The 16234-nt window shown below is 50.0% G+C and overlaps 2 protein-coding genes across 2 annotated transcripts in view; one reads left to right on the forward strand and one right to left on the reverse strand.

Moving 5' to 3' along the window:
• The first annotated feature begins 269 nt into the window (after positions 1-269).
• Positions 270-11496, forward strand: LOC104935821 (properdin). Its single transcript, XM_019268833.2, has 11 exons — positions 270-421; positions 1238-1376; positions 1483-1637; positions 1766-1936; positions 2042-2248; positions 2328-2495; positions 2907-3092; positions 3229-3402; positions 10201-10398; positions 10552-10663; positions 11051-11496. The coding sequence occupies exons 1-11, from the start codon at positions 355-357 to the stop codon at positions 11166-11168; spliced, it is 1695 nt and encodes a 564-aa protein (XP_019124378.1). The 5' UTR covers positions 270-354; the 3' UTR covers positions 11169-11496.
• A 288-nt stretch (positions 11497-11784) lies between these two features.
• The window catches only part of LOC104938913 (suppressor of cytokine signaling 7), a 16022-nt gene continuing 11572 nt past the window's right edge, over positions 11785-16234 (reverse strand). Inside the window, exons 9-11 of the mRNA XM_027276240.1 lie at positions 15322-15457; positions 15098-15244; positions 11785-13796 (exon numbers count right to left, since the gene is read on the reverse strand). Of these exons, the coding sequence (XP_027132041.1) occupies positions 15121-15244; positions 15322-15457 (260 nt within the window). The 3' untranslated portion in view covers positions 11785-13796; positions 15098-15120. The remainder of the gene's footprint in view (positions 13797-15097; positions 15245-15321; positions 15458-16234) is intronic.

Genomic DNA, 16234 nt, shown 5'->3' on the forward strand with positions numbered 1-16234 from the left:
AAATTCGCTCACATTCACTTTACATTGACTCACATTCACTTTACATTGACTCACATTGACTTCACATTGACTTACATTGACTCACATTTATTCACATTGACTCACATTTATTCACATTGACTTCACATTTATTCACATTGACTTCACATTTATTCACATTGACTGCCTGTCATCTGATCCTAACATTCAAACCTGTCTAAACCATAAAGTAACTGTAATCGTGCCAACAGTCTTCCTGGTTTACCTTATAAGGAGTTCCAGTGTGTCGTCATGTGACCATGCCTCCATGAGGCTGGAAAGAGAAAGTGGAGAAGCTCCACAGGTCTGTGTTCACTTCTTCACAGCAGCAGCAGGATGGAGGTTCTAACGGGCCGGAGGGTTCTGCTTGTTCTGATTCTGATGGTCTCTGTGGAGCGTTCAGGTCTGTCTGTCATATTTTTTATATATATACAGATATAGAACATAATATATAATGTAACTTTTTTCAAGATGTTTACAGACTCAGGATCAGCTCACTTAATGTTCACACCATAGTTTGGGTTAAAATGATCACTGATAAGTTTAGGAGACCGTTGTCATGGTTACAATCAGACGAGTCATCAGCACTTGTTGTGATGTTAATAACACGTGATCATATCTGTGACAAACACACCTGTCCCATGGATAAATACATAAACACATAAAAACTGACTGAGCAGGAAGAAAAAGTGCTGAGTCCTGAAATAAAGTGTCACTGCAGAACTTTGGTTCCTGTTTTTTTACTCGTGAAGTTTTGTGAAGAAATCTGGGCAGAAAATTGTGAAACGATTGATTGGAAAGAGGAACGAACTTTGAACTGTGTGGAAACCTCGACACACACACACACACACACACACACACACACACACACACATTAATCATCAGCTCCAAACCAGCTGTTCTGTTAATGTTACATAAACGTTATATTAACGTTCTGAACCAAAGATAAACATTTTTCTACACAGTTTAAAAAACATTTCCTGCTGTTAGAAAGAGTTATTTTAATGTTATTTCAAAGTTATTTTAATGTTATTTCAAAGTTATTTTAATGTTATTTCAATGTTATTTTAATGTTATTTCAATGTTATTTTACCGGTTGATACAAAGCAGCTGGCCGGTAACAAAGAACTTCTTGATGTTGCTTCGATGACCACATACTGATGTTTCGTGTGTGTGTGTGTGTGTGTGTGTGTGTGTGTGTGTGTGTGTTGCTGTGCAGAGTGTGTGCGGTGTTTTGCACGTTTTAATCTGACCCTGGGTCAGTGTGACGAGGAGATCGGTGAGGTGGATGAAGACGACTGCTTTCAGAACCCGCATTACGGCTACAAGGCAGCAGACGGAGTGTGTCGCTCCTGTGGGTCAGTACACACACACACACACACACACACACACACACACACACACACACACACAGTGTAGCTGTGTAAATGTGTCCAGCGTGTGTGTGTGTGTGTGTGTTTGCAGTCCTCCGGTGTGGTCTCCGTGGTCGCTATGGTCACAGTGTAACATCCTGTGTGGGAGGGGCGTGACGCAGAGGAGGAGGACGTGCTTCGGCATCGGCCAATGTGAGAGCGGCGCCACACTGGAGACACGCCCCTGCAACGGCAGCTGCTGCGACGGTGCGCGCGCGCGCACACACACGCACACGCACGCACACACACACACACACACACACACACACACACACACACACACACACACACACACAATCCACTTCAGCATGTATGTGATTAATGTGTGTGTGCAGGAGAGGGGTGGGGCTTGTGGCTCTCCTGGTCTCCCTGCTCGGTGACCTGTGGAGCCTTGAGTGGAGTCAGGAAGAGAGAGAGAGTCTGCTCCAGTCTGCCCGAGTGTCGCTCGGCCTGCAGCGGACCTTCAGAGGAGACAGAGAGGTGTCAGACCAGCACCACCTGTCCAGGTAACTGACTGTCTGTCCACCTGTCCAGGTAACTGTCTGTCTGTCCACCTGTCCAGGTAACTGTCTGTCTGTCTGACTCTCTCTGTCCACCTGTCTGCCTCTCAGTCCATGGCGCTTGGTCTGATTGGTCTGGTTGGTCTGAGTGTTCTGCGTCATGTATCAGGGACCATGGCGGCGCGGCCGTCCCCTCCAAAACACGATCTCGTTCCTGCTCTAACCCCGCCCCTTCCAATGACACGGTGCCACCTGGCAAGGGTTGCCCTGGAGACGACTTACAGACCGAGCCCTGCAGCGAACTCCCCAACTGTCCAGGTGAGATGATGAACCGATCAGATAAGGTAAAGTCTTTAAGTGAAATCCTAACCTGTGTTCTGATTGGTTGTCTCTGCAGTGGACGGCAGTTGGGGGGCGTGGCCTCCTCCAGGGCCGTGCTCCGTCACCTGTGGCGAAGGGCTTCGTCTGTCAATCAGGATATGTAATCGCCCCGCACCTAAATATGGTGGCCGTCCCTGTGAAGGACCGAGCACCCAAAGCAGCGTCTGCCAGAGTCCCTGTCCAGGTGACACCAAACAACCACAAGCAGCACGCAACCATGACAACCATAACCACCACGACCACATTTCATTAATTTAAAGCCTCCAGTGTCAGAGTGTAATCCCACTGTGGTAACTATGTTCAGCTGTACTCGAGTATTTGTTCTGATTACATTACTTCTGATCAGAAACTACAAGTTGACAACTTTGCTAACAGCGAATCATCAACCAGGTCACCAGCAGCAGACTCAGCAGCAGCTAATATTACTGCCGGTAAAGAACTTTGGACCAGAATCCGGGTTGACTCCAGCTCTGCCTTAACTTCAGTAGATTCCACAGTGAGGCGCTGTTGCGTTCTGTGAATGGTCGCGTGCAGGCTGCGAGGGTTTGTCCACTGCAGTACCTACTGAGCTTCTGTCTGTCTTTGTCTTCGACAGTGGATGGGTTCTGGACTGGTTGGTCCAGTTGGAGTGAGTGTTCTTCCACCTGTATCTCACAAGGCCAACCTCCCATCAGGACTCGCTACCGTACCTGTTCAAACCCAGCACCAAGCCCATCTGGCCAAGGTTGCCAGGGTGACGACAGGCAAACAGACAATTGCAACCATCTGCCTTACTGCCCAGGTAAATCTGTCTGTTGTATCTGTCTACCTGTCTGACTGAATACCACTAAACTCTACAGCGGTGTGAGACAGTAATGGACTCCCAGATGACTCAAGGTGGTGTCCACTTTTTCTGTCTGTCTGTCTGTCCGTACCAGTGGATGGAAGTTGGGGTTCTTGGTCTCCCTACTCTTCCTGTCCGGTTACCTGTGGGGTGGGGCTTCAGGTGTCAAACAGGAGATGTGACAGCCCCGCCCCAATACATGCTGGCCTGCCATGTCCTGGAGAGGGACGTCGAACCACTATCTGCAGGACCAATGTCCACTGTCCAGGTATGCACAAGATGTTTGTCTCTGTCTCAAACAGTACGACAGCAGGAAGAGCTGACAACCACAACATCCACAACAACCACGACCACCACGGCATCCACGACCACCACGGCATCCACGACCACCACGACATCCACGACCACCACGACATCCACGACAACCACGACATCCACAACAACCACGACATCCACAACATCCACGACCACCACGACATCCACGACCACCACGACATCCACAACCACCACGACATCCACGACCACCACGACATCCACGACCACCATGACATCCACGACAACCACGACATCCACGACCACCACGACATCCACAACATCCACAACATCCACAACATCCACGACCACCACGACATCCACGACCACCACGACATCCACAACCACCACGACATCCACGACCACCACGACCCCCACGACAACCACGACATCCACAACAACCACGACAGCCACGACAGCCACGAAGCACCACGGGACCCCACGAGCACCACGACATCCCACCAAACCACGACTACGCCACGACACCCACAACCACCACGACATCCACCAAAAACCACAAGAAACCACGAACACCACGACAACCACAACACAACCAAACCACGACACAGCCATCCACAACCACACGACAACCACAACCACGACATCCACAACCCACAACCAACCACACTGGACATCCACACCCAACCACGACATCCACACAACCACGACCAACCACAACAACCACGACGACAACCACAACCATGAATCCCCACCCACGACATCCACAACCACCACGACAACCACAACCACGACAAACCACAACCACCAACGGACATCCACGACCACCCGACATCTCCACCACCACGACCCTCCATAACCCACACCAAAACCATCGACCCCTCAAACCACGGACAACACCAAACCCACAACAACCACAACCACCACAACCACCACAAAACCCCACAACAACCCACGACAACCACACCAAACAACCACGACTTCCACCACGACAACCACAACCACGACATCCACAACCACAAACAACCAAGACATCCACAACCACTACAACCACGACTTCCACCACCACAACCACAACGCAGGACATCCACAACCACAACAACCACGACATCCACAACCACCACGAAACCACAACCACGACATCCACAACCACAAACACCCACGACACCACAACCACCACGACAACCACACACCACGATACATCCACAACCACAACGACATCCACAACCAACCACGACCATCCACACCACGCACAAACCACAACACCACACACCACCACAACAATCCACAACACCACTAACCAACCACGACCCCCACACACCACAACGACCACCACACCCAACACCCGAAACATCCAAGTCCACACACCCACATGCACACACACACCACCACACACCACCAAAACCTAACCCCCGACACCCCCAATCACCCCCGACATCCACAACCACGACAACAGCACACAACCCAACGACATCCACAAACAACCACGGCCATCCACACACCAACCCACAACCACGACATCCACACACAACCCCACGACATCCACAACAACGGACCCCACAACAACCACAGAAACCACAACACCACCCACAAACACGACACCACACCACAACACAACCACGCCTTTCCACCACCACAACCACAACACACCACACCACAACCACCAACAACCACGACCACCACAAACCACCACACAACCACAACCACGACACCACAACCACCACACCACACACCACACAACATCCACCAACAAACCACACGGACACATCCACTACACCACACCCACGACATCCACACACCACACACGACATCCACGACCACCACGACCATCCACGACCATCCACGACATCCACGACACCACCACGACATCCACGACACCAGACAAAACCACGACCAAACATCACACGCCAACCACGACAACAACGACATCCACGACACCATGAGACCCCACGACATCCACGACCACCACACATCCATCCACGACCACCACGACAATCCCCCCTACCACCACGACATCCACGACACAACCACAGACACCCCACACATCCACAACAAACCCACGACATCACAACACCACGACACCACGGACAACCACGACCCCCACCACGACATCCACGACCCACGACATCCACACAACCCCCCACGACTCCCCGACCACAGACGCTCCACGACACCACGACATCCACCCCCCACGCCACAACACAACCCGACAAACCCACGACATCCACGACATCCACACATCCACGAACCACCACACACCACGACACCACACAACACGAACACACACAATCTCCGACACCACACACCACGACACCACAATACAACCACGGACAACCCGAGCAACCACGACATCCACCTACCACGACACCACATCACCACAACACACAACAACCCCGACCCACGACAACCACAACACAACCACGACATCCCACAACCACCACCGACAACCACAACCACGACATCCACAAACCAAACAACCACACATACATTCCACAACAACCACGACATCCACAACCACGACAAACCACAACACCCCGACACACCATGACATCCACAACCAGAAACCCACCGACATTCCACAAATCCACGACCATCCAGACCACCACCACGCCCAAAACACATCCACGACCACCTATCGCACATCCACGACAACCACGACCACCTACAACATCTCATAATCCACAATCCACAACCACACAAAATCAACATCCAAACAACACCACGACAACCACCACGACATCCAACAACCACCACAACAAACACACCCACGCAACAACCACGACTCCACCACGGACAAGCACCAACGACAATCCCACGGACCCCCACGACACTCCACAACATCCACAACAACCACGACACCCACGACCACCACGACATCCACGACACCACGACACCACCGACGCATCCACGACAGCAACCACCTCCGACCTCAACAACCAGACCCGCCACGACATCCACAACCCACCACGACAACCACAAAAACCACAACAACCACGAACACCACGAAACAAACCACCAGACCACAACAACCGACGACCAGCCACCAACACCACCACCGGACAACCACCCCACGACAGCACAACCACAACAACCACCAATGACATCCACAACAACCACGACATTCCACAACCACCACAACGCACAACACATTCCCACGACAACCCGACAACCAGAATCCAGACCACAGGACTACACGACACTGTTCCACCAACCCAACACCACGAATCCAGACCACACGACATCCACGATCACACGGCGATCACGACCACCAGACCCACGACATCCACCAATTCCAACCCACGAATCTAGACCCATGGAACACTGAGGACCCACCATCCACGACACCACAACAATCCCCACAGTACCATACCACCACGAACCACACCACACGACACCACATAACCACAACCACCCGACAACACCACGACAAATCCACATACCCATGGCAAACCACACATCCACAACCACCACGACAGCCTACACAGCACCACAACCACAAAAAACCTAATTTGCCAACACAAGCCACGGCCATACTCCAGCGACAGCACACACACCACACAAACCCAACCATGTCACACGATCGCACAACCACCACACAAATCCACACCCACGTACAGCCACCTAACCACCAACGACCACCCGACACTAGCACCAGAGCCAACCACAACTAACACAACAACCACGACAAACACAACCACTACACAACCACAGACAGCCAACCACCACACAACCAACGCACCACACCCACAACCACACTTCACCACGACAAACCCACGCATCCACAACCTCACAACCACGGACTTCAGCCACCACAACCCACCCCTACGACATGCCACAACCACCAACCAACCACACCCCACACCACACAGACAAACACCACACCACGACACCACAATCAACACAAACAACCAGACATCCACAACCAACCATACGAACTCCACACCCACGAACATTCCACAACCACAGACATCCACAACCACCCACGACATCCACACACCACTGTGGGACACCACACATCCACGACACCACGAACAACCACAACATCCACAACCAACCACGGACATCCACAACCCAACGACACACACAACCACGACATCCACAACAACCACGAACCACAACCACAGGTCCCACCCAGCTCATCACCACACGGAATCCCAACAACACGGACCACAGAAACGCCATCCACAAACCACCCACCACAACCAGGACCTCCACAACCAACAACAACCACGACATCCACAACCAGCCCCAAACCCACACATCCCAACCACCACCACACCACGGGGCACCAACACACAACACTTCCCACCACAACCCAACCCACGGACATCCACCCCAACCACGACATCCACAACCACCAGACCCACCCCGAACAAGCATCCACAACCACCACGACATCCACAAACCAGACATCCAAAACCACGGACAACCATCCACAAACAACCACGGACCTCCACAACAACCACGAACAACCACAACTAACCGACAACGACATCCACGACAACACGAACACCACGTACATCCACGACAACACCGACATCCACGAACCACCAACCGAACACACAACCACGACACTCACGGATCCCACGGCACCACGACATCCACGACCACCACACACCATCCACCGGCCTCACTACGCCACCACGAATCATCCCCGACCACCACGACCTCCACGACCACAACTCCACTAACCACCACGACATTCCCACGCCACCATGGACATCCACGACAACCACGACCACCACGACATCCCCGACAACCACGTACCACAAACCACGACATCACACAACATCACGACACTACACACCACGAATCCACGACAACCACGACCCACGCATCCAGACATCCACCACGCATCCCGCACCACGATCATCCACACCACCACGACCCATCCACGACCACCTAGACCCCCACGACATCCACACATCCACCAACAAACCACGACATCCACGAGCACCACGACACCCCGAGGTACCACGACATCCACGAGCCACCGAAAAAGAGAAACGAGAACTCCACAACAACACGACCGCCACGACAGCCACCCAGCCTAACAAAAGATAGGACCATTTTAAAACCACATTTAACAACAATCCGAGCTAAAAACGTACCATTGGACAACTAAAACGCTCAGAAAAATAACATGACAGAACACATACACATTACGACACCATCTATTACGCCACAAAATACCACAGAAATGACCGACCGATCCCACTTTCTGGCATACATACACAACACGAGCCAGTGTCTCTGAACCTCGCACTACAACTCTATAGACACCTAACACCGTAGCAATCCCTTGACACATAGACAGTATCCGTCTATCCCTCGTACACTGATATATACCCCGTGTGTTACTCTAAGCATGCATTCCCCTAGAGACGTATCGTGACATTAACAAAGATGGGCCACGCTAATCAATCGTCACCAATGGACCATCCATATAGACGACCACTTTACACCTGGGATTTCTTAGCGCATCCACCTCCCCAGGAGGCGAACCCTCGTATCCGACTCACAGCACTGTAGTCCAGCAAGTGAGACTGGGCACATACAAACGCACCTGGGAGCAAATCGCCTAACGATCAATAATTCCTCAACGCCCCATACTGCAACCACACATCAGCCCCTCAGCACCCACCAAGTCTTAACCCACCAGCTACACAACAAGTGCCATCCCCTTTATTAGATTATATCAAGCCTGTGTGTGTTTTTACTCCTTTCACAGCGGATGCCTATGTCCACCACCTTCCACATCTGTTATAAAACCAACACAACCAAGACGAACAAGAAACAACGACCGACCAACCCACAACCACAACAACCACGACATCCACAACCACCACGACAACCACAACCACGACATCCACAACCACAACAACCACGACATCCACAACCACCACGACAACCACAACCACGACATCCACAACCACGACATCCACAACCACCACGACATCCACAACCACGACAACCACAACATCCACAACCACCACAACCACAACATCCACAACAACCACGACATCCACAACCACAACGACATCCACAACAACCACGACATCCACAACCACAATGACATCCACAACCACCACGACATCCACAATCACCACGACATCCACAACCACGACAACCAGAACAACCACGACATCCACAACAACCACGACATCCACAACCACCACCACAACCACGACATCCACAACCACAACAACCACGACATCCACAACCACGACATCCACAACAACCACGACATCCACAACCACCACCACAACCACGACATCCACAACCACAACAACCACGACTTCCACCACCACAACCACAACATCCACAACCACAACAACCACGACATCCACAACCACCACGACAACCACAACCACGACATCCACAACCACAGCGACATCCACAACCACCACGACATCCACAACCACGACATCCACAACCACAACATCCACAACGACATCCACAACCACAACCACCACAACATCCAAAACCACAACATCCACAACCACCATGACATCCACAACCACAACGACATCCACAACAACCACGACATCCACAACCACAACATCCACAACCACCATGACATCCACAACCACCACGACAACCAGCTCTTTGGTGTCTCATTGGTCTGAAGTCATAAACAAGATGAAGGCAGACTTTCCAACCTTCAGCAGCTGGTTTATGACCACCTCTAAACTTTTCACATTTCAGAATAAACAAACTCAAATCTGTTTCTTTCCGCTCACGGTATTATTTATTTCACTGCAGTATATCTGATAGTGTTTGTGTACTCCTGCAGTGGATGGTATGTGGTCCGAGTGGTCAGCATGGAGTAAGTGTGAGTATCCGTTCAGTAAGAAGGACATCAGCTGTAAGACTGTGCGCGGCAGGCAGACTCGAAGCCACGAGTGTCTTCACAGAGCTCACAACGGATCCATCTGCAGCGGACACGGACTGACCGAAACACGGGCCTGCTACAATGTCGACAAATGTGACAGTGGGTCTCACACACACACACACACACACACACACACACACACACACACAGGAAGCATGTGATTGGCCGGATGGTCGCTCTCCTCTTCAGCCCGGAGGCCGACTCGTCAACAGTCCCCTTTTCACATACATGTGATGTAAACATGTTTTCCAGTGAAGGGAACCTGGCAGGGCTGGAAGCCGTGGACTCTGTGTAAGCCAGCCTGTGGACACGGATCCAAGCGGCACAGGCTGCGACACTGTGAACCTGATTTCAGCAGCTACAGGTGAGTTTCCTGTTCCTGAATGGACAGGAAGTGTGTCAAAGAAAAGTTGCATTGATCAAAACACAAACAGACTTCATGAATCATTGAAATATTCTTTATGTACGAGACGACAATACATGTCATGTTTCTTAAAGTAGAGTTTGGAACGTTCTGTCAACGCTACAGAAACATTAGGTAACTGTTAACTATGATAAGGTTCTCTGAATGTTAGTTATTGGTTTGATAATGGTCGTATATTGATTGTTTATTATCAGCTGATCGTATTCAGTTTTTAAACTACTCGTAGTCCATCTCTGGTACAGATGACAAACATTAATATAACGTTTATGTAATGTTAACATTAGAACAGCTGTAAAATACTCTGTGTGTGTGTGTGTGTGTGTGTAGGTCTGGTCGTTACGAGGTGGAGTTATTTGGAAAGCCGATCACTGACTGTGGCCCGACGCCCGACGGAGGGAAACCGTTTGAAATAGAGTCGTGTGACAACGTTCCTCCGTGTCCGTAACGAGTTAAAGCGTTAACCATGTGAGATAGTTTCAGGTCAAAGGTTAAAGGTCAGCTGATTGAAGTTTTTTATAATCCATTATCTTCATGTGTGTGCTAGATAAATGTACAGTACTACAGTAAATATACTTAGTTACTTTCCACCTCTGTTGGTACTGTCAGGTGTTTCTGATATTTTGTCCACATCACTGAATTAAACGTCATCACTCAGCAGTTGTGAGCATGCTCAGTTCACCATCACCATAGAAACACAAACAAACAATCAGCAGGTTTGTCCCTATGATCATGAACTCTGTTCTTCATTATTAAAAGTGTGTGTCGTCACCATGTGTGTGTGTGTACGTGTGTCAGTTTAAAATGAAATAATCCATTGGGCTTTTATTGTGAAGTTCACCCTCAGCTCTTCCTGCTGCAGCATGGTCACCTGATGTATTTTATGCAGATCATTATTCTGTCCACTGGGTGTCGCTACATCCTCAGTTTAACTACAAGCCTGATATAGAAAACTCACTCTCTTACACTCGCACACACACACACACACACTCACTCACTCACTCACTCACACACTCACACACACACGATCTTGAGGTTTCTGATCAAAGAGACAGGAAACAGGAAAGAGCTCCACCTGCAGACAGACATTAGCCCCGCCCACTCTGTTTTATTAACAGGTGACCTCACAAAAATGACGGCGTCGCACCAAAAACAATGTTCCACATGTTTCATCAAACCCGTCACTGTTTGACATCATGGAAGTGTTCCCAGTGTTCCCAGTGTCTGCCGGGTCAGAACCAGCATCAGTAACCGGTCCGTCCAAACGCCGGCTCGCTCCAGTCAAACGTTGTAGTTCAGCAGTCGTCACGCTTCGACTCGTTTCGACTGTTTCCAGTTTTTGGTCTTTTTGTCGCCTCTGAGATCCGATGTCAAGTTTCAACTTCCTGTTACAGTTTAAGAACAATCAGAAATAAAAAGACGAGATCACGTTAACGTGACGTCAGCTCCACGTCAACGTGACGTCAGCTCCACGTCAACGTGACGTCAGCTTCACGTCAACGTGACGTCAGCTTCACGTTAACCTCTCCACTCCTTAAACAAACACAGCTGCTTCCTTCAGTTTGTGCTGGTTCAGATTCACAGCTACAGTTCTGACCCCAACCCGATCTGAACCAGAACATGTGCGTAACGTGAAGCTGCAGATGACCTTCGTGTTTTAAGGTCAGTACTTATGTTGGATCTCGTTACACTCTGAAGGACATGCAGGCTTGCAGTGGGAAAATGTCGTGATGCTGCGATTAAACGTGATTCATCACCGTTAGCATTCAGCGCTAACATTACTGTTTGATCGTTTACAGGCCTGAACCAAATCAAACTGTAACGTTAGCTAGAAGGTGGATGAATGCTAACGGTGGAGTCGGGTCGGGTCATAGAACTTTAACAGAGGAATCAAACAGAAACTTTATTGATCTGATAAATTACGGTAGAAAACAAAAACAAACATCCAGCATGAGGTCAAACTGAAGGTTCAGTCTTCACTTCTGGAGCTTTCAACCAGGATCCAGCTGGACCTGATCAAAGAGCTTTGAGGTCTTCATCAGGTCACATTCATTCATCAACGTGGACCAGCCTTAAACAGAGCAAAGAAGAACTTTGGAGGTTGAAAGCTCCAGAACGGTTACTAAAGGGACCGACCCGTTTCCATGGTGAAGAATGAACTTTTCAAGTCAACATGACAAAAACTTGTTAAAGTGCTCAGAAAGAAATCTACGACTCAACGACAACGAGGCAAACCGAGGACGACTTCATGATCCGACCGAAAGCTCCAGAACTGACAGGAAGTCTTTGAGTCCGAGCAGCTTCCCTGTGGACGGGAAAGTTTGGGGAAAGTTTGGGGAAAGTTTGGGCTCGGCGTGCGCTGACGAGGTCTTTCTCAACCTGCGTCGTGTTTACGTCGTACAGCTCTCATTGAGCTGATTTGACGAGTATCGCCCCCTGGTGGAGAGCAGATGAGACAAACTAAAAGAAAACGTTAAATAAATGTTCCCCAAACGTGTTCAGGTCGTTCTGATGTTTCACGTCATGATTGACAGCTAAGCCCTGAGTGGGCGGGGCATGTTTCCAGCTAGCCCTGCCCACCAATTGTTTGCGTGTTTTTATTGGACGGTTCAAAACATTCAATGTGTTTAACAGGAAGTTGGTGAAGCGGCCTACAGCAGGTGGAGGTGATGACATCAGCTCCACCTGTAGACAGAGGGCAGTGAGAAAGACCTCCAGCGTCTTCTTCATGTGTTGGAAGCTAACGGATCCCAGAGGCGACTGAACGTTCCTCACCTCACTCTGAGGCTCCTTCTTTGTTTTTAGCAGTTAGCGTCTTTGCTAACAGTGATGTCACATTTCCTGTAGTCCAGCTGCTCAGTGATGACATCATAAGAGAGGCGGAGTCTCCACATCCCCTGTCCCCTCCCCTGTTGACTCTCCACGAGCCAATCAGAGTGCTCGGAGGAGGGTGGATCATCTGAAACCCGCCCAGATACAGGACTGAGCAGAGAAAGCTGATTGGCTGTGAGTCCAGTTTGAATGTATGAATGTCCTTCAGTGATCGTGTGTCTGAAAAACAAGGAAAAGAAAAGAACTGGAGGGAGGGAGGAAGGAAGGAAAGAAGGAAAGAAGGGAGGAAGGAAGGGAGGAAGGAAGGAAGGGAGGAAGGAAGGAAAGAAGGGAGGGAGGGAGGGAGGAAAGGAGGGAGGAAGGAAGGAAAGAAGGGAGGAAGGAAGGAAGGAAGGAAGGAAGGAAGGAAGGAAAGAAGGGAGGGAGGGAGGAAAGGAGGGAGGAAGGAAGGGAGGAAGGAAGTTTTAATGGTGTTCAGTGATGTCATCGTTATTCTAGATTCTTCTTCACGTGTTCAGACTCAAACCAACATGTTGGACCGTGTCACTTCCTGTCTGTGAGCTCTGACCTCTCATTGGTTAATGGAGTGTTTGTTGGGGACTACTTTCAGCGGCGGATTAATCCAGCTGTGACATCCGTTCACGTTGGTTCGAGTCTGAACGTGAAGAAAACAAAGATGTCGTTAGCTTAGCATAACGACCGGAGGGCACAGCTACCGTAGCTAACACAGCTAACGCAGCTAGCACAGCTAACACCGCTAATGCAGCTAGCACCGCTAACGCAGCTAGCACAGCTAACACAACTAGCACAGCTAACACCGCTAACGCAGCTAGCACAGCTAACACCGCTAATGCAGCTAGCACAGCTAACACCGCTAACACCGCTAATGCAGCTAGCACAGCCAGCACAGCTAACACCGCGAACACAGCTAGCACAGCTAACACAGCTAGCACAGCTAACACCGCCAACAGAGCTAACATAGCTAACACAGCTAACACAGCTAATGCAGCTAGCACAGCTAACACCGCCAACACAGCTAGCACAGCTAACACCGCTAACACAGCTAGCACCGCTAACGCAGCTAGCACAGCTAACATCGCTAACGCAGCCAGCACAGCTAACACAGCTAGCACAGCTAACACCGCTAATGTAGCTAACACAGCTAGCACAGCTAACACAGCTAACGCAGCTAACACTGCTAACGCAGCTAGCACAGCTAACACCGCCAACACAGCTAGCACAGCTAACATCGCTAATGCAGCTAGCACAGCTAGCACAGCTAACACAGCTAGCACCGCTAACGCAGCTAGCACAGCTAACACAGCTAACACAGCTAACACAGCTAATGCAGCTAGCACTGGTAACACAGCTAGCACGGCTAACGCAGCTAACGTTACAGCTCGTGTTTTCTGCTTGAGTTATTCATCCATTTGCTGTTTCCCCCAGTTTCCAGTCTTTATGCTAAGCTAAGCTAATCACATATGACTGATGAATGTTTAGACGCTCTGAATGATGGACGCAGCGTTCAAACTGTGGCGCACTCACGTGGGTCCTCTGAGGCTCCGCTGCTACGTTTGGGACTGGACCGCTGGCCGGCTGCTGGGCTCCCGTCCTCCTCGCTCCTTCAGCGGCGGGCTGATCTCCTCCTCCGGGTCGTAGTAATAAAACTTCCTCAGGTAGGAGATGAGAGGCCTGGAGACAGGTAGGAAGCATGAGACAGGCCAGAGACACACAGACAGGTGAGCAGACAGACAGGCTAGTGTACTGACGTGGGCAGAGGCAGCTCCTGGATGTGGTCTATGCGGACCAGCTGTCTGATGCAGAACCGACAGAGATGCTGCAGAGACTTTACACTGCTGAACCTGGAGACCGGGTACAGGAGCTGGACCGGGGTCGGAGGCAGACCTGAACATGAGCACAACACCGTCATCACCTTCATCACCTTCATCACCATCAATACCATCATCATCACCATCACCATCATCATCATCAATACCATCATCATCATCAATACCATCATCACCATCATCATCATCACCATCATCATCACCATCATCATCTTCACCATCATCATCATCACCATCATCGCCATCATCATCATCGCCATCACCATCATCACCATCATCATCATCACCACCATCACCATCATCATCATCACCACCATCACCATCATCATCATCATCATCACCATCATCATCATCACCACCATCACCATCATCATCATCATCACCATCACCATCATCACCATCATCATCATCGACATCATCATCATCACCATCATCACCATCATCATCATCATCACCATCATCTTCACCATCATCTTCACCATCATCATCATCACCATCACCATCAACATCATCATCACCATCATCATCATCATCACCACCATCATCATCATCACCATCATCATCATCATCATCATCACCATCACCATCATCACCATCATCACCATCATCATCATCATCACCATCATCTTCACCATCATCATCATCACCATCATCATCATCACCATCATCACCATCATCACCATCATCGCCATCATCATCATCACCATCATCACCATCAATACCATCATCATCATCACCACCATCACCATCATCATCATCATCATCACCATCAATACCATCATCATCATCACCACCATCACCATCACCATCATCATCATCACCATCATCATCATCA

This window comes from Larimichthys crocea, unplaced genomic scaffold, assembly GCF_000972845.2.
Source record: "Larimichthys crocea isolate SSNF unplaced genomic scaffold, L_crocea_2.0 scaffold33, whole genome shotgun sequence".
Lineage (NCBI taxonomy): Eukaryota > Metazoa > Chordata > Actinopteri > Sciaenidae > Larimichthys > Larimichthys crocea.